The 19,936-nt window shown below is 41.1% G+C and overlaps 1 protein-coding gene across 1 annotated transcript in view; it reads right to left on the bottom strand.

The window, feature by feature from the left end:
• Positions 1 to 19,936, bottom strand: part of DGKI (diacylglycerol kinase iota) — a 444,732-nt gene that overhangs the window by 203,931 nt on the left and 220,865 nt on the right. Inside the window, exons 9-11 of the mRNA XM_030308513.1 lie at positions 13,121 to 13,195; positions 12,499 to 12,597; positions 2,008 to 2,090 (exon numbers count right to left, since the gene is read on the bottom strand). Coding sequence (XP_030164373.1) covers positions 2,008 to 2,090; positions 12,499 to 12,597; positions 13,121 to 13,195 — 257 coding nt within the window. The remainder of the gene's footprint in view (positions 1 to 2,007; positions 2,091 to 12,498; positions 12,598 to 13,120; positions 13,196 to 19,936) is intronic.

The following is a 19,936-nucleotide window of genomic DNA, read 5'->3' on the forward strand; positions in this document are numbered from 1 at the left end:
CAGAGGTTGGCAGCAAAAGTCAATTTTTAAATGGCTGACATTGGAATGGGATTTCAGGATGTCCCAGGGTTTCATTTCCCATAATTGCTATCAATGCATCAACTCACGTCGTTTCCCTAGTTAGTTTCGACTTCCTTTTCTTTTCCCATCATACCCTTCCCTCCTTTCTCAAAGGAAATCATCATGAATCAATAGTCAATGCTGATTGTATGTCTCCTCCTCATACTTTATAAGCTTTTCCTGGATTGTTTTTTTGTTTGTTTGTTTGTTTGTTTGTTTTTTTGAAACAAAAAGTAGAAACCCTCTTGAAACCTTCTACTTTCTACGCTTAATCCCAATAAACCTTTTCAGAGAGACAGGGTGCTGGGAGGATACGTACTAGTAACACGACCACACCTACAATCCTAGCTCTCTCTCTTCAGAGAGAGAACCAAATTTATACTCCTCGGGCCAAAGAGGGAAGACTTACTGACTTCTCTTTATTTAAAATTTGTCTGCTTAAAGTTAGATCATTTTTCATGTTGGCTCTTGAGAAAATACAGTTAGACCCCCACCCCACCCCCCGGCTAAAACATTTGCTTAAGCAAAGCGATTAAACGCCTCTGTTCTAGAAGACATCACCTTGTAAATCTTTGTTTTGTTTTGTTTTGTTTTGTTTTTTCTGAAAATATCTCCTATCTGGTCACATTCTTCATGATGATCTATGAAGTCTCTACCTAAAGTGTAACCAAAGTGGTAAGATTTTACGATTTTGCCCTTCCGACGGGGCAGACGCCAAGGTAACAGATATGCCTGAGTCCATCCAAATACAGAAAAAAATACAGAAGTTTTATAGCGAACTCTAGTGGCAAAGAAGTTCACAGATAAAAAGAATGACAGGAGAAATTAATTTTTATATGTAATATTCTCCTGAATGCTTCAAATATACAACTTTTCCATTTTACACAGGAATATTATTTCTCTAGAAATTATCTGAGTTGATGTTTCTTTGCCTCTGATATTGCTACTTATTCAAAAATAATTAGTATCCCTTAAGTTCTAATGTTTCCCAGATGACATCCAAACTATCTTAATACATGGGGTTTTTTTTCATTTTTTTTTTTTGATGCTTATTTGAGAGAGAGAGAGAGAGAGAGCACGAGCGCACGAATGGGGGAGGGGCAGAGAGGGAGACAGAATCTGAAGCAGGCTCCAGGCTCTGAGCTGTCAGCACAGAGCCCATCATGGGCCTTGAACTCATGAACCGTGAGATCACGACCTGAGCTGAAGTCGGGATGCTTAACTGACTAAGCCACCCAGGAACCCCAATACATGGGTTTTGAAAAGGGAATCAGACAGTAGCAGAAACAGCCCTGCTCTTTCCCATCAGGTACCCCATCACCATCACCAAAGGGAAGATACAGGATACCTGTTACCTATGGCTAAACTTTATTTTCGATGTTTCTAACAAAAATAGAATGAAATTTCTGAGAAGTTTGGAAAAGGGATTGAGCGGGAATTACAATGTCTTCCCACTCTGGTGTGGAATCAATAGGCATAATCAAGTAATCTGTCTCAAATAGACACTGATGCACATGCACAACCTGTAATTTACATACACGAACATACTCATAAACAAATATGGCCACCCTCCAAAGATATACTTACATTCCTACTAACATACATCGCTAAAGTTGTAGGTGCATACATAGAAAAAGGACACATCTTTTCTCAATGCGGACGTGTAAATAATCTCCAGGTGCATGTACATAAGCAGCAAACACACTAGAAGTATGCCCTGAGTTGACAACAAAGTAGCTGGTTTTGAAGGGAATTAGCACAATGAAGAGTAGGGGGAGAAACATCAGATGAAGTTTTAAGGGAGGGGAATACAGGTGAGAAAATAAATGAGGGATGGTCAGAAAATATTTCACAAGGCAATCTAATAATGAAGCTTGACTCCACAGCAGAAGTCCTTCTCGCTTGCCCAAAGCAGTATGAATCATGGGGGATTATTTCCAGACTTACGCATCTTTTGGCCCTTCCTGAGATAGATCAAAGACCTGTCGTGGATTCAGGTACCACATGAACATCTGCAGGACTTTGGTTCCCTGTAAGAAAAAAAAGAAAAAAAAAGACAATAGGCAGAAACTTCCAAATATGAGCTGATCATTTAAAAAATAAAGATTTAAAAATAAGTAAATAAATAAATAAAAATGGGGGCACCTAGGTGGCTCAGTTGGTTAAGAGTCCGACTTTGGCTCAAGTCATGATCTCACAGTTTGTGAGTTCGATCTCCGCATTGGGCTCTGTGCTGACAGCTCAGGGCCTGGAGCCTGCATTGGATTCTGTGTCTCCCTCTCTTTCTGCCCTCCTCCACTCATGCTCTGTCTCTCTCCCTCTCAAAAATAAATAAACATTAAGGGGCGCCTGGGTGGCGCAGTCGGTTAAGCGTCCGACTTCAGCCAGGTCACGATCTCGCAGTCCGGGAGTTCGAGCCCCGCGTCAGGCTCTGGGCTGATGGCTCGGAGCCTGGAGCCTGTTTCCGATTCTGTGTCTCCCTCTCTCTCTGCCCCTCCCCCGTTTATGCTCTGTCTCTCTCTGTCCCAAAAATAAATAAAAACGTTGGAAAAAAAAAATTAAAAATAAATAAATAAATAAACATTAAAAAGAATATTTTTAGTAAATTAAAAAAAAATAAAAATAAGTCCTCTTATCTAAAATACCACCTAATCAGTATAAAATAGTAGTTAAAATCAAGGGCTTTAGGGCTTTTAGGGTGCCTGGGTGGCTCAGTCGGTTGCGTGCCGACTTTGGCTCAGGTCATCGTCTCACAGCTTGTGAGTTCGAGCTCCACATCAGGCTCTGTGCTGACAGCTCGGAGCCTGCAGCCTGCTTCAGATTCTGTGCCTCCCTCTCTCTCTGCCCCAACCAACTTGCATTCTGTCTCTGTCTCTCTTAAAAATAAATAAACATTAAAAAAAAAAAATCAGGGGCTTTGGCCATCAATATGTATAGGTTGAATGTCCAAGTGAGGTTTTTATCCAACCTGTGTTACTCTGGCCAAGTTCCTCAATTTCATTAAGCTTAGCTGCCTTCTTTTTATGAGGTTTTTTTTTTTTTTAAGTTTTTTATTTTGAGAGCGAGAGAGAGCGCACATATGCAGAGGAGAGGGACAGAGAGAGAGGGAGAGAGAGAGAATCCCCAGCAGGCTCGGCCCTCTCGGCATGGACCCTGACCTTTGGCTGTGTCTCACACCCATGAGATCATGACCTGAGCCGAAATCAAGAACTGGACGCTTAGCCGACTGAGCCGCCCGGGCACCCCAGCTTCCTTCTCTTTAATGTGGAGACAAGAATGCCTAGTTCACAGACTTGTTGCAAGGATTAAATGCAGTAACATTTGAGGGGCACATCGATTAAGTGTGTAATGAATGGTATCTACTGGTGTTACCATCACTCAACATAAAAATCCATGTAGGGAAATTATTTGTCAGTCCATGTAATTCAACATTAATTTTTACTTCATTGCACAGCTTACTTTTATCTTTGCATAATGTGAATATAGTCGGTGTGTGCAAAGTATGATTTTATTGAAATGATTTTTCTAAACTGAAGCAAAAGAACAGAGGCTCCTATTATTTAGGAGATAGATATATATATTTCACTTCCTTAGTTATATCTTACTTTGATGTGTTCCCATTTCTGTGTCCCTACCTAAGTCCAACAGGTCTCACATGAACATTTTTGACTGATTTAAATAGTTTATAATTGACATTTATAGAACAGATCACCATGGAAAAGATAAGGCGGTTCCAGAGACCTTTTTTTTTTTTAAGAGAGAGAGAGCACACGGGAGAGGGCAGAGGGAGGGGGAGGGTAGGAGGGAGGGAGAGAGGAAGGAAGGAAGGAAGGAAGGAAGGAAGGGAGGGAGGGAGGGAGGGAGGGAGGGAGGGAGGGAGAGAGAGAGAGAGAGAGAGAGAGAGAGAGAGAGAGAGAAAGAGGGAGAATCCCAAGCAGGCTTCATGCTCAGTGTGGAGCCAGATGGGGGCTCTATCCCAGGATCCTGGAATCATGACCTGAGCTGAAATCCAGAGTCTGATACTCAACTTACTGAGCGACCCAGGTGCCCCTAAGGAGATCATTTCTTAATAGTGCATTGAGCAAAGAAAAAAATGAAAGTTTTTTATTAAGCAGCATCAAAAGAGCTTGAAAACCTAGTAGGGTGCCTCATTTTAGGTCATTACCAGCCAGAGCAAATAACATTTCATCATTTGGGCAGTGCTTCTTGCCTATAATTACAGTTCCTTTATTAGATATCAAGATTGGTCTTCCTTAAAATATTCCCAAGTTTGTACACCTACTATGCTGTATTTGAGAGTCATTCTAGTTTAGCAGAAATAGTATGGTATTTGCATCTGTAATAACTTGGATGTTCTCATTAGGTGAGCATAAGCATTTAAAATCCTGCAGAAATCCAGCATATTAAATAGAAGGGCAACAGCTCCTTTCCTGGGGGATAATGAGAATTAAATGAATCAGTAATAGTTATGGATCTAACACAGTATGTGGCACAAAATAGCCTTCATAAAGGTTAGTCCCTTTCTTTGTTGCTCCTTGTTAATCTATTCGTTAAATTGCACTTGAGGGTGTGAGGGCTAAAGTATAGCTTATAATTATCACATTGTTATGCCAATTGTTACAGAGGCCAATGCAGGTCTTTTGTTCCACATTTCATCCAAACCTGTAATTTAAAAGTTCTGCTTTATCATGTGCTTGCTATAAATTTAGGAATCACATTCTATCCTTAATTGTCACAACTGATCCTTCACTTTCACCAAAGGACACATTTTGCTTCCCATAAAATTCAGAAACTGATTGAGATACAAAATACTAACTAAACACTGGATTGTTCTCTCTCTTCCCATGCTGGGCCTTGCTAGCGCGTCAGCTGGGGATTATCTTGAGCAATCTTTTATGTTTAATAGGTAACACCAGAGTCATTTTAATGACCAATTTATAAAAAATTTCCACTGACTTGCTAGAAAATTAATTTTTCAGTTTTAAATTCCTAGAGCGATAGGACCGGTTAATGTTAATTACTCTTTTCCACTTCTGGCTAATGTCGCTTCTATTATGCATACAATACCAGGTAGTTAACACCCTCCACAAATAAAACAAAAGGCACTGAGATGTGGTTTGTCTTCAACTAGACTTCTCTGAAAGGTTTGAGTGACCACACAGTCTTGTTTTTGCTCATTGTCAGTCTGTTCATGGGGACACCTACGTATCTACATTTATCCTTTTGAGGAAGGGGAATCGAGGCTGGCGAGTTTTGCAATGAACGCCTCTAGGAGGCGCCGTCGATAGCACAGCCTATCACAAGACCGTGCTCTGGTGCTGGGTAGCGATGATGTGCATAACCGTACACAGCGACCCTTTCAGAGTTTACATTCAGGTGTAATACAATTACTTCTTTCAAAAGTAGTCTTTCTAAAATACATTCCTTAGCGAAAACGGTAAGGGTCTGAAAAGGGCTGCATTGTTTTAAATCAGTCGTGGCGGGCGGAGACAGAAAAGGTCTAACACATCTAAGTCCCTTCTGTTCACTCAGCGGTTACCTCTGGGATGAGCTACTTTCGGGCTTAGGTAATTTATTCAATAGAACTGAATGGTTTGACAAATGCTAATTCACCAGGAAAGGGGTAATTTCTCTCTCACTGACAGGATTAAACCTACCAGTCATTGACACAACTGCCATTCATTAAGGAGCCCCAAACAGGCTCCCAGTCGTGAGACCCAACATGACAAATGCAAAAGCTGCAACGTTTGTTTCTTTTTTGGTAGCTTATTCTGCCAGTTTGTTCTTCGGCCCTTCCCCCCACTCTCCCCATACACCTGCCTTTCCTCCTAGCTTTCACTCCTGCTATAGCATGGAAAGAGCAAGCCACTAAGTTAAACCCCAGGACTACAAAGATAAACACAAAACTGCCCTAAAGTTCATCAAAATCTAGGAGGAAAGAAAGACACAAAGTGTGCGAACGGTGAACACAGAGTCCTCTATTATGTCACATTAACGTCATACAATTAGTGAGCGGGAAAGGAGGTAGAGGGTTCAGGGGCTACAACTTTTAGGCTTGGGCCCTTGTAAGCCTCAGATACTGGTTACTCAGGGGTTTTGGTTTGTTTCTTTTGTTTTATTCTTGAAAAAAGCTGCAACTTTCTGCAAGAGTATTATACGTCTCTCTAAATGAAAAAAATAGCTTCAACGTCAATTGCAACCCACTGTGGGAGGTCCTCAGACACACGGCTATAGGCATACCTCCTCATTGACTACAGAGCCTGCTAAGATATTGGGAGACTGGGTATCTCCAATGGAGTGATGACTCTGTTCTTTCTGGCTCCAGGAATTGGGGAACAGACTGGGACAGGAGAAAACAACTTCCCAGAAAATAGGCAGACTGTTCTAGAGGGAAATAAACAGGTTTCATCTACTCACCTACTAGGTGCCAGGTACAGTCTTAGGTGAGAAGAGAGAGAGAAATGGACAAAACAGAGATCTTGCTCTCCAGAGGAAGTTCTATGTGTTATTCATAAAAGAAAATATGATAATGACTTAGTGGTATGGAGGGCCCATTCAGAATGAATCAGCTCAAATAGAAGCACCAAAACTGCCCTGTAGCCCGCAACAGTCTGGTAGCTTACTAAGTAAGCATGCCTTGGTTTACGTCACAGAGGTAGTATCTAGATCACGGCAAAAGCTGCCCAGAAAGTCCTGAGGACAATAAAAGCTAGCGGAAAAGAGAGATTCAGACATAGTTATTTCAAACTGGCTTCCAACAATCCCAAAAGAATACCTGGTTTATTTACATATATTAGGCTCCTCCTCTGTTGCACATGTGTATGTTCAGGAGGCTCAGAAGGAGACAGATGCAAAAGAAATCAGTCCACTGAAGACGGCGAATGCTACGGGAGAGATGCCTACTGAGAAGTAGGAGCGGCCAGAGCAGATACTCTTAAGACCAAATTTGGGAATTAGATGAAGGCATCTATATATGATATCTGAACCGTTTCTTGGAAGACGAGTTAACCATTTCTCTGTATGTGGGGAAGAGAACAGTGAAGGCACATGACATACAAAACACAAGACGTGCCATGGGGACACTCCATTCTGTTCAGTCTCTGCACCATAAGGCAGGAGTGCTGGGAGATGAAACTGCCCAAGTGAGTTTGTAGATTAAGTTGCTAAGGGGCCTGGGCTTTATTTTATAGGCAAGAAGAGTCACAGAAATGTTTTAGTCCGGGGAACCACTCACACCTTGACTAAGGACGTAGACACCCAGGGGGGCCCTACCCATAGCAAAGGAGGTGGGGCCTTGGGGAAGCATAGCCCTCATGAATGGGATTAGCCCCCTGATAAAAGAGGCCCCAAAGAGGTCCCTCATCGCTTCTGCCACATGAAGATACAGCAAGAGGACGCAGCGAGAGGATGGCCCTCCCAACCAGGAAGTGGAACTCACCAGCCACAGTATCTGCTGATGCCTTAATCATAGACTTCCCAGCCCCGAGAAACGTTTAAGAAAGGAATTCCTGTTATTTAAGCCACCTAGTCTATGGGATTCAGTTATAGCAGCCTGGGTAGACCAAGACAGCTACCCCCACACTCCCACCAGTACTGTAACTTAGAAAAGGGACTTCCCACAGATTTACTGTTTAGTTGTTTTAATTCCATCTGTTGAGGCTGGCTTGACAAGAAGAACATCTACTGCCTACCCTTCTGCCCACCTCCCAGCCTATTCTAAGCATTAGGAGCCTAAATTTTATCTAAACATCATGGTTCTTGATTTATCCCCAGGTTGAACATCACAGAAAATAATTAAGGTTGTTTGGCCAAGTACTTAGAAAGTTTGGGGACTCAAACATTTGAGGTTATTGCCTTTTCGTCTCCTTCTCCCACCATGGTTGACTTGAGCCTGACCTGGGGGTGGGGATGACCCTGGACTGAGGCGGCCCATCCTGAGATGATGGTGTGTGCTCAGTATGAGCCTGTCCACCAACTGGATACCCCTTTCCTCTTGTCACCTACTGATAAGGTCCCTGGGAATCCAAATCAGGTATTCAACTCATGCCACCCCTCAACCTGGGATTTCACACTCAACAGTGTGAGAAGCCAGGGTCCGGACGCCCTTGACCGCCACAGGATTGACTAGGTGGAATCACTCTAGTGGTCAGAATACCTGTTTAACCCTGAACCTGTAACCTAAGTCAATGGAAATGAAGTCCTGAGATGGAGCCTGCAGGAGACACTGTGTGAAATGACATCAGGAGAGGTCAGAAATGTCTGTAAGACTCAGAAAAAAGATGTTACTGAGTCAGGGACACCCAAGACAAACACTAACTTCTAAAGTTACAGCAGAGGTGAGTATAAGGGAGGGCCTATGGCTTGAGTCCTCAAGTTTCCACACAGAGGAGGGGACTTGCCGGGGTAAACTTTATCTCCCAGGTATTACGTCTGCTCCACAGGAGACACTCAAACATAATGCCGGGGTCCCTGATTCCAGTTCCTGTTTCCCTGAACGATTCAGATCCGACCCACGATAGTGCTGCCGATCTCAAAAACTTTCAAAACACCCAGAATCATCTCTACCCTTAAGTGTTGGAAAAACAATTATTATAAAATATCTGTTTAAAACAAATTATTGTTTCAAAAGGGCATGGAAGCAGTATCAAATGTGTTCATCTCAATATATTCCTGCAAAGTGTTGGGCGAATTTCTGTACACACAAAAAATACGGAAATTGTAAAAGCTGTAGGTATCTTTCTTGCCAGAAGATGGCGATACAGTCTAGTTATTTACTTAAGAGAAACTGAATTTTGCTGCCCAAGCAAATTTAAATAAAGGTTTGAAGCCTAAGCTTCCGAGATGGAGTGCTTTATATCTACAAAATGATAAGCAAAATAAATCAGTTATGAAAAGGCAAAAAACAAAACAAAACAAAACAGGATTTAACAACAACAATGAACTATTTCTCCATTGATTGCAGTAACCCCGGCTAATCAGAGTGTGGTCTCTGAGTAGCAGTAACACCCGCCCGAGAGCCTCTTAGAAAAGCAGAATCTTAGGGCCACCTGCCTGGGGTCCACAGGCCCTGTTTTCACTGCCACCCTCAGTTCTCTTTTGACCCTTTAGTCTCAACTAAGGTGGTGGGTGGGGGAGGGCAAAACGATGGAGGAAACAAGAGTCAAGGGAGCCTAGAAATGAGAAACTGCTTCACTATTCACCTGCTGACTCCCCGTTACATGGCTGAATCTACCCTCATCTGCGATGTGAAGGCACAGGACAGCCACAGCATAGGAAGAGGCTAGCCCTAACGGGGGAGGTGGATCATCTCCGACCGTGGCCCTTCCCTACTCACTACAACTGAGGATTCAGCTGTGCCTTCCGAGGACTGAAGACGGAGATCAGTTTGATTGATTCCGATTGCCCGTAGGGATTTGGATTTCTTTAACGCTTTCTCAACATGTCACACTACACTTAGAAACAATGCTCTTTACAGTGATTAGGCTTAGTACGGAATTCTACTTTATGGAGAAAGTATGTAGAAATGTCAAGTTATTCAACATTCATTCTGATTTGGTTAGCCACACTTCTGAGAATCCTAGATTGTCTAGAAGTAACCTCATAAGCTAAAAAGCACAAAATGAGAGAAAATCACTTCAGTCTTTTGTCTCTAATTAACCTGGGCATTTTTTATTTGAATATGTCGCTGTCCCTTGTAGCTCCTCAAACACGTCATAACTTTTTTTCCAAAATAATTCTTCCCCTTCCTGAATACTCATCAGTAACAAAGCCACTGTCCTGATAATCTTCTGTAGAATGCTGGTTGCTTGTTATACAATTATTTGTTCACTTCTATATGCCACATACTAGAAACCAGAGGTTGGAAGGTACAGCCCTGGGCAGTAGAGAGCCTGTATCTTAACAGAACACTTATGTTTCAATTCACAAAATACAAGTTTGTTCTGAGGGTTAAGGGAGCACGGTGGACAGGGTGATTAATTTTGAGAAATGGTTCAGAAAAGTGCTACCAACCCTTAAAGGATGAACAGGAATTTGCCACCAAGAGAGAAGGCAAGGGGCATGACTCCAGCTTTCTCTCTCTGCATAACTAAGTAGTCCATCTTTAATTCAGCTACTTCAATGGCACCATTTGCTTACCACTCCCAAGTCACTGTTTGCCTCTGAAATTCCAGAGCACTCTCAGTTTGATCCACTCAATTTAGAACTCATGATATTGTTAATGTTGCTTGACTTATTTTTCCCATTTGCCCTTTTGGTGTCATTAACAAGATGTCCTTAGAAAATTTACTTAAGCTTTCTTGAGCTGTTTTCTATTTAGTGAAATAGGTAGCAACATCAGATCATCTCTGAACTCCGTGGCATTACCAATTTATGCAGAGATTCCAAGAGGAATGGGCTCTATCTTTACTGAACTGTCTGCTCCCGAAAGGCAGGATCACCTGCAAGTTTCTAAATGCCCTAGGAAAAAGACTTATGGTTTAAGGAGTACATCTTCTAGAATGAATGTCATGGAAAAATATATTGGAAATTAGCATGTGGTATTCAAGTGGCCCAAATCACAGAGTCCATTACATTAGCTTTGCTCTGTTCTATGGTCCCCAAACAAACCCCCAACCTTCATGAGGCTATGGGGAGACTGGACCTAGGGAGTGACTACAGTTCAGGGCAAAATGAACCTCACTCCTGAAAATCTCCTCCAGTGATTAGATCCAGTCTTAGGATCATTACCGTATGAAGATCATCACTCACCAACTTAAAAAAGCAGGATGTTGAAATTAGGTATCTGCTTATAACCCATTGCCCTGTTGTCCACAATGTTCAAAGATTTTTAACAGAACAAGTTATCAAGAATTGTAAAGGAAAGAAAGAAAGGGAGAAAAAATATTGTCTTTATATCACAAGCTCTCATAAGAGAAGCTTTATTATAATTAATCCATTCTGGAAAATGCCCAATATCCCTAGTAGTAAGAACATCATTCCGGACTGTTGGGTCAACCCTAATTATATGATTCCCCTCCTTATGTGGGGTAACCAAACAGTTTCAAATCTTTACTTTTTAAGTGTGAAACCTCAAGGGTTCTCACCTCAAAATGTAAAATGTGCACTTAGTGGACAGAGAAAATATTTTACCATCCAATCTCACATGAAAATAGAAAAAAAAATCAAAGCCAGTGAAGAGTCTTGATAAGAAGCCTCAGAGGAGGAAGAGAAGTATATGAGGAGACAAAAGCCTAGATTCCAGAACAAATTCTGTCCTCTAAAGATCTGTGTAACTTCAGGTATGTCATTACACATAAGTGTTCTTAGGCTACTTATTTATCCTCGAATGAGGTTGTTATTAATTATGCTACAAGATTTGGGCAGAGACCAAATGAAACCTTTAGAAGGTGATATTTTTGATAGTATTGGTGGCATTTGTTGTTAATGAGCATTGGGAATGATGAGTGATTCTCTGTTCTCACTCTCCTCTGAGGAGAGGGACAAAACTGGTCAGGTCTAACCTACAACGAGAAGCAATAAAGAGAAGTTCGTTAAGAGTTTCCTAACTATAAGAGTTAAGAAATTCTGAAACATATTAACTAAGAGATTTGGGGATGACCTTTTTTGAAAATCTGTAAGGGAGATGTGAGAAGTTAGGCTTCTGGTGCATCTCTGGTATGGTGGAAGCTGAGGGATAAATCATAGAACCTCTAGGTTTTGCCTAACCCGGAAACATGGATGGCTGTCCCCTACTGCAGCAACAGTCACCGTGTCCCTGAGAAACTGGTTGTCTTCCATTGCTTGTCCTAGGTGGTGCTGTTTTAAATTGGTGTTGAGAACTATTTTCTTTTTTTTTTTTAATATGAAGTTTATTGTCAAATGGGTTTCCATATAACACCCAATGCTCATCCCAACAGGTGCCCTCCTCAATCCCCCTCACCCACCCTCCTCTCCCTCCCACTCCCCATCAACCCTCAGTTTATTCTCAGTTTTTAAGAGTCTCTTATGGTTTGGCTCCCTCCCTCTCTAACTTTATTTCCCCCCTTCCCCTCCCCCATGGTCTTCTGTTAAGTTTCTCAGGATCCACATAGGAGTGAAAACATCTGGAATCTGTCCTTCTCTGTATGACTTATTTCACTTAGCATAACACTCTCCAGTTCCATCCATGTTGCTACAAAAGGCCATATTTCATTCTTTCCCATTGCCATGTAGTATTCCATTGTGTATATAAACCACAATTTCTTTATCCATTCATCAGTTGATGGACATTTAAACACTTTGGGATGCAGCAAAAGCAGTCCTGAGAGGAAAATACACTGCAATCCAGGCCTATCTCAAGAAACAAGAAAAATCCCAAATACAAAATCTAATGCACACCTAAAGGAAACAGAAGCAGAAATTATGGAGAACTATTTTCAAGAGAACTATTTTCAAGTTAAACTCATGAAAACGACTCACCTGGTTGCCTCCGCTCTTGGGGTTCACAAACACAAGCAAGGGCTTCATGAGAGGAGAAGAGATAGGTTTTATCACAAAAGGTCGACCTTTGTTTTCCTGCTGAAGGAAGAAAGCACTATTGAGACATCCATCCATGACTCAGACAAGTGGCCTGGAAGGGAGTAATTACCAGAACCCCCACCGGCCCTAACCCTTGCTCCTCCAAAATAAAAAAGCTACATCTTGTTTTACACGGCTTACTCTAAAAAAGACAGTCCATATAAAGCTTAGAAAAAGGATCTCAAGCTATAATTTTCCCTTGGGAAGTAAGCATGCTTCTGATTTGACTCTGTACACTCTGAGCATTCTAGAAATGTTAGCTCTTCATCTTTATCTTCATCATCTTTGGGATGACACTTCCATGGACAAGTGCAAACGCTCTGATTCTGAAGCAGCAGGAGGTTATAGAGAGGGAGACATCTTAAAGAAACAGAGAGGATTCCAATGTGGTCACAGGGTAGAGAAGGAGGGAAGAAGGGTAGAAAACTTATCAGAAAAATAAGCTTGGGCCAGATCACATCGGACAGGGGTGGCTACAGTAAGGAGGATGTAGTTCACCGGGACATAGTCCTGAAACACTTACTTCAGTTCCTCTTTTACTGGCTTTTCTTTTAAAGCTTGTTCTCTTCTTCTTCCGATTTGAAGCCTTCAGCGAGTTCTGTAGGGAAAGAAGGAAACACCTGAGCCCAGAGGCAGACAGCCCAGGAGCTTCCCATGCAGAACCATGTAGGAGGTGAGGGCAGCACATGCTGTTCCACGCATGCTTCTCATGCTTTGACACTTCCAAGCCACTGTTCATGGGTAAGCCACAGACAGAAACCAGTCGAGTGCTTCAGAGTGAGCGACTGACTCCCCACCACACGGAGAGGCAGGGAGTTAGAACCCTGGAGGCTCTCATGGACTCACATAACAACACATGTTATACCTGCCAACCCTCCCAGTAAAAATGGAAGAATCCCAAATTCTCTGAGGGGCTCCAGTCTCCCGCCCAACCAGGTCCGTCTCCCGCCCAACCAAGTTCAAGTTCATCTCCTGGTATGGAGATCACCTATGTGGAAATGTAAAAAAGGAGGCCATTTTTCATGTTTTTCTATTTTCTTTTTTTTTTTTTTCTGTTTACTTTTTTTGGCAATGACCTTTCTAGTAATAGTCATACAGTGATTCAACCCTAAGGGAACATTATGATTCAACTATCCTATCAGCACTGATGGCTAAGTTTTAAAATGCAGAGATAAGACTCACCGTAAGTTACTTCTATTACTAGAGTGACATCAGTGCTCTCTTTCTCTAAAGACCTATTGGTTTAAAATGTCTTCCCTCCCCTGGTAGCCTTGATTTGTCCTTCTCATAGAAGTGCCTCCAACTTGTTGAAATACAGTGACCCCCAAATTTACTTTCCCTGTTTTTCTCTTTCTTGGAATTATACGGACCACAACTTTCTGATTACTTCAACTAACTCTTAATATATGATACAGACGCTTTGCGAAGAACCTCTCTTAGGGGACAGTCACAACTCACTGGTTTAATTAGTGGAGAGTCAGTAATTAATTAGATTGCCATCTTCACAAAGGCAAGATGTTACTATCACATCATAGATGTTTAACAAATGTTGAAAGCCTGAAACACAGAATTCTTAACTTAAAAGTTTATATGAGCATACACACATGCATTGCTTGAGCAGTTAAAGATTCTCAAACAGCTTCAAGAAACTTAGAGACCTACTCTTACTTTGCGGGGTATTTCTTTTCTTAGAGCATTCAAAATAAACCTTACTCTAGAGTACACATATTAACACATTTGAATTAGCAAGAATGAAGCTATTTAACTTTTATTTTACTTTCATATGGACCATAAAAAAAACAAAAACAAAAACACGCTGCTCTGTAGCTGGAGCTCGTCGAGGATGAAAGAAATTTTCTTGAAGCACCATTTGTCCCAAAGTTTTCTTCCCCCATCAGATTAAAAGAGTTTTCAGGCTCTGAGTCTCACCAGAGGAGAGAGATCCAGAAGTTCATGGGTGCTTTAGACCAAAGGTCATTTCTCACCACTCACTGTAGACTATACTTCTCCTGCAAAAAGATCTCCAAGTTTCTGAATTCCTCTTTAAATGGGTCTACTATCACATTCCACTTTGGAAAAACTTTCGCATTATTAAAGTCTTTCCCATATTTTAACTACTTTGTTTAAAAAGGGAAGAAAAACCATCTGGAAAAAACCATCTGGTAATTTTAAACACTTAATTGGCCAAATGTCCCAAGAAGAATCCGAGAGACTGTTAGGATGGCAATTAATGATATACTGTGTAGTTCTCAACCAATCACACACGTTGGCCTCATCCAGGGTTCTTTTAAAAATGCTGACACGTGGACCTCCAAATACTCTTTTGTTTGGGGTGAAGCCCAGGCAAACATACTTTTCAAAAGCTCCCCAGGCAACTCTAGTGCGTAGCCAGAGCGGAAAACCTCTGAAGTCAAAGGGAAAAGTGAGGAGACATACATACTGCACTAAAGCACAATACCAATGGGATGAGGAGCATGAGCTGTGGAATCTGACCTGCTGGATGTTAGTTCTGGGTCTTCCGGTTACGAGATCTAGGACCTTGGCCAAGGAAGTCAAGCTTTTGAAATGACAGTCTCTTAATTTTTAAAATGAAGGTGATAATACCTACCTCATGGGACAGTTGTGAAGTTTAAAGGAAAAAAGGTATGTGAAGCAGTTAGCTTGCTGTCGGCCCATGATAAGCACCTCCATCAATGTGGCCTCATTCACAGCTGTATATCCCCAGCACTGAGCCCAAATGCCTGGCACCTCGAATCATTGTTGAAATGCATCAGTATTGTAATTCCCAGCACTTACTGAGTCTTTCCTGATATTGGAAAGGATCCCCCGGAAGTGAATGCTTGCCTCCTAGCTTCTTTGTTGTTTTAGTTCATTTATTGCCCAGAGCAAGGTAGGGAGCCAAGTGCTTTCAGGAACACACTACAGGCCTTGGTTCCTGGCACGAGTCAGTAACTAAACTCTAAGAGAGAAGTCTAATGGATCAGGCTAAGATTGTTTCCCAAACTTGCCTCATCACAGAAATCACAGTTCTCCAGGTGATTCTGCTGATCAAGCATGTTTGGGAAACAGAGTTAGCAAAACACATCAAAAGAAGACTTGATGTCTGAAAACAGAGCAGGCAAGGAACTCAACTCTAATAGGGAACAGACATACACAATGGCCTTTTTAACACAGATGCAGCAAATACAAATGCTTCTGGGCCTCATGGAGCCAAACGCATGTGAGGTCCTCTTCATCTCACAGAACAAAAAGGGAGCCAAGATGAAGCACAGTGATTGACTTACAGTACCTGGATGCTTCTATGTGAGCTCTGAGTTAAGCTTACAGCCCTATGGATAGTCAAATAGCAAAAGATAAGCAGTATGGAATTTCACAGCACACCTTGAAATTCTTGAGGCTTCCTTCTGTTCATGTGTATATATGTATCTCGGTCCCAACATAGAACTTCTTTTAGAAAGTATCATCATAACAGATGGATGTGAAAGCAGATTTGGGTTGTGTTTCAGCCATGACAAGATAAGTCACCTCGTCTTGCTAATCTAAGACATTGCTCATCCTGCCTGGGTCAGTCTTGTTGTGAGAGTTAAAATAGCAGGCTTTTCAAGAACATAAAAATTATGCCAAGAAGTTATATTTTCGAATTGTTGGTGCTGTTATTCAAGAAACCAGCGGTGCATGTACTGCGTTCAAAAACAAAGCATCCCCGGCATCAAGGGCAGCTAACTCAGTGATACAAAGGCTTCATTTAGCAAGTTCAATACCATCCAAACAGTGAAATGCTGTACCCTCATGTGGATTTTTGCATTCTTCAGATTGTAACTGCATCTACCACTCTATGTTATGTGCCCACTCTTTTGTTCAAGTCCTAAGAATAAAGGCTTTTTTTTTAATAACCAGGTATTGAGGCAGTATTATTTCTCTACAGAAATAATCCTACCAACAAAGTCTCTATCATAGTTAGGACTCCTTCTTGGGCTGTTGAAAAATGCCTGTGGGTAAATCACTCAACTGTGAATAAAACTTAACTACCTGTTATTACTCTTCAGGGATTTTCCCAGGTTATAAGATCACAAAGGACTGGTTGTAACAAGAGATCTAAACAGAAGACATCTCACACTTCATCATCCCAAATGAAGTCTTCTCTCATTGTACACCAGATAAAACTCTGATGGATTACAGGAGAGGCATGGACTTGGGTCTATTAGAGAGCGCTCTTACTCTGCCCTGTTCTAGCTGTAACACTGGGACAGGAGTTGTCCTGAGGACAGGCAAGCAGAGAAATAAAGAAAACTAATTCCAAAAGATAAGGACAGGTTCTCAGCCATTTCTCAGACATGTTTGGTTAAATTACAGCAAGTGTTGGCTAACCTTTAGAACTGACCAAAGGAAATGGCCTGAGAAATTCTGACAGATACAGTTGGTCATAGCTGTTACATATCCTGGGTCTCAGTCTCCAGCATTTCAGCATTATCCAATAAGGAACAGGGACATGAACAAACATGAAGAAAGCCCATATAGGCTAGGAAGGAGTTGACTGCAGCATTTTTTGTAAGTAGGCCATTAGAAACAGTACAAATATCCATCAGTGGGGAGTTGGTTAAATAAACTGTAATATATTCACGGTATGAAATACATACAGCAGTTTAAAAAGTTAAATCTAGAGGTATTAATATAGACTTTTGCTCAAGATCATTCTTAATGAGGAAAGGCCAGTTTTAAAGTATTATATACGGAATAATGCCATTTATTAAAAACACATACCTCTGGTCTCCTATAACTTGACCCCACCAAAAATTCATGTAACCCAGGTCTTTCTCCATCAGCTCCAAGTGCTTGCACTAGTAGTTCAACACCTTTAATTTGTTTATCTGATCAAAATGTTATCCTCTAACACTTCCTGTCGAGAGGAAAAGCCCTGACATCTGTAACATGAACTATAACGTTGACTTCATTAAATGCATGAACAGATTTGTGCTTGGTTCTTAAAGTTTGGTTTTCTTTTAATTTTTTACTGTCATCTAAAATCTATCATCTTTTATTTTCTAGGTCCCTCCAAATAATTTGGTGATGAAACCCAGCAAACCATCCAGACCAGCCCTCACTCCCCTTACCATCAAGGCTCCACACAGCTGGTCACAGAGTGACGATCTACTCAGAAAAGTCCCCAATGAATTCTTTTTTTTTTTTTAATTTTTTTTTTCAACATTTATTTTTATTTTTGGGACAGAGAGAGACAGAGCATGAACGGGGGAGGGGCAGAGAGAGAGGGAGACACAGAATTGGAAACAGGCTCCAGGCTCTGAGCCATCAGCCCAGAGCCTGACGCGGGGCTCGAACTCACGGACCACGAGATCGTGACCTGGCTGAAGTCGGACGCTTAACCGACTGCACCACCCAGGCGACCCCCCAATGAATTCTTTAAAGTGCCTGCTTCCACACCATCGCTAACAGCTTGCCGCCCGCACTCCTCAAACTATAGTTTCATGGTCATCAATGATCTAGTCCCAAACACAAAGACTTTTTCAATCCATGATTTTTTAACGTCTTCAGAATTTCACATTGATGACTGCCCTCTTTTTCTTTCTGTTTTTAATAATGAAACTCTGTGTTCTCTCCCTGTTTTGTAGGATTCTCTTCCTCCTTTCACTTTCTTGTTGTAGATGCTCACCCGGTCTGCTTCAGTTCTCCAGTTCAGTAAATGAATAGCTCTTGACTCTCTCCCATGGGATAAGAATCATGCTAGTGAACACACAATCCCACTACAGTATATAATACAACAGTTACAGTGGCATTTCAAGGGCCACTCGAGAGCACAGACAACAGGGTACCAGACAACAGGCTGTGGCCCCTATGCTGCCTCTCTCCCCATGAGAATCCTTTTCCCATTTCCTCTCATTGTAATACGGATGGGTCAGGGAACAATAACTTCTGTGCTGACCCCTGTGTGACTGTTCAAGGTTCACCTCTGTTGATGTAGAACTTTATTTGATATCCTATACTCAACAAGGAAAATAACAAGAGTTAACATTTATTGAGACTTACAGTGAGCTAGGTGCTGTTCTACGTGCTTTATTATTTTTTTTTTTTTTACTTTTTAGCTCATTAGACCTCATGAAAACCCTATGAATTCGGTACTAGTATTATTTACATTTTGAAGATGAAAAGTTGAGGAGTTTTAATTCTTTGAGATTGTGTAAGTTATTAAATAGCAGAGCAAGCATATGAATCTAGGCAATCTGACTCATAAGCTAGAGCTCTTAAGCACTACTGTATTGCCCCCCAAGCTCATCGTACACCGGATTTCAAAGAGAATTTAGTTAATTGATTACTTCTTTTTTGAGGTCCATAGGACGAGGGATACCAAAATTTTTAAAGATAGGTGACTTAGCAAGGATTGTTATAGTAAGACTGTGAGGCAGCAAATGAGCTTGGTTTCCAGTCTCAGAATTCCTGGGTTCAAATATTACCTCAAACTAGTTAATAACTTTATGGCCCTGGATAATTTATTTGCCTTCAATTCCTCACTTCTCAGCTACAACATGGGATTAGGATACCTGCCTCACAGGGTTCTATGATGGTGAAACGAGATACTGAAAGTAAAGTACTTGAAATAGTTCCTGATACATATAAAAGCATTCATAAGTGTTAGCTATCCTTGTTCTCATTATTACACTGTTCTGAATCATAAAAGGACAATAAAAACATGTGTGATGAAAACAGACTGCGAACCGTATCTACCATCCTCCATTAAAAGTAACCAAGATTCCTTAGAGAAATGGCTGCTTGCAGGTATGAACAGGAAATGCTTAAGATGATCCTGGAACATGGTGTGATTCGTGAAACAAGGGAAGGTATCAAAAACATCATGGCTTATGAAAAATGGAGATAAAAGCCATCTGGAAAGGGTTCTAATTGGTAAAAGATAAAACAATATGAATATAAAAAAAATGATGCCAATGGACTGAAACATCATATGTTTTATATATATATATATATATATATATATATATATATATATATCACATGAGGTAAGTTAATAATTCATAAAGATACTCTCCACAAACCACCACCACCATCGTTAGCCAACTAATAAAGTTGCTAAGGTACCAAGCAATTATTCTGAAAATTTACAAATAAAGGTAAATACTCAAGCATTTGTCATGTATTAGCTTTATTTTTTAGTTCCCTTATTACCAGCAGAAAAATAAAGAAGAGTACAAATTAGAAAAACCACCTCTTGGTAACCTCTAATAAAATAATAGTAAGTTAGGTAATCATCCTTAACGGATCAAACAGATGAAAGGCTCATGGACAACTTTTTAATAGATGGCTTAAAAGG

The sequence above is a fragment of the Lynx canadensis genome, chromosome A2 (genome assembly GCF_007474595.2).
Source record: "Lynx canadensis isolate LIC74 chromosome A2, mLynCan4.pri.v2, whole genome shotgun sequence".
Lineage (NCBI taxonomy): Eukaryota > Metazoa > Chordata > Mammalia > Carnivora > Felidae > Lynx > Lynx canadensis.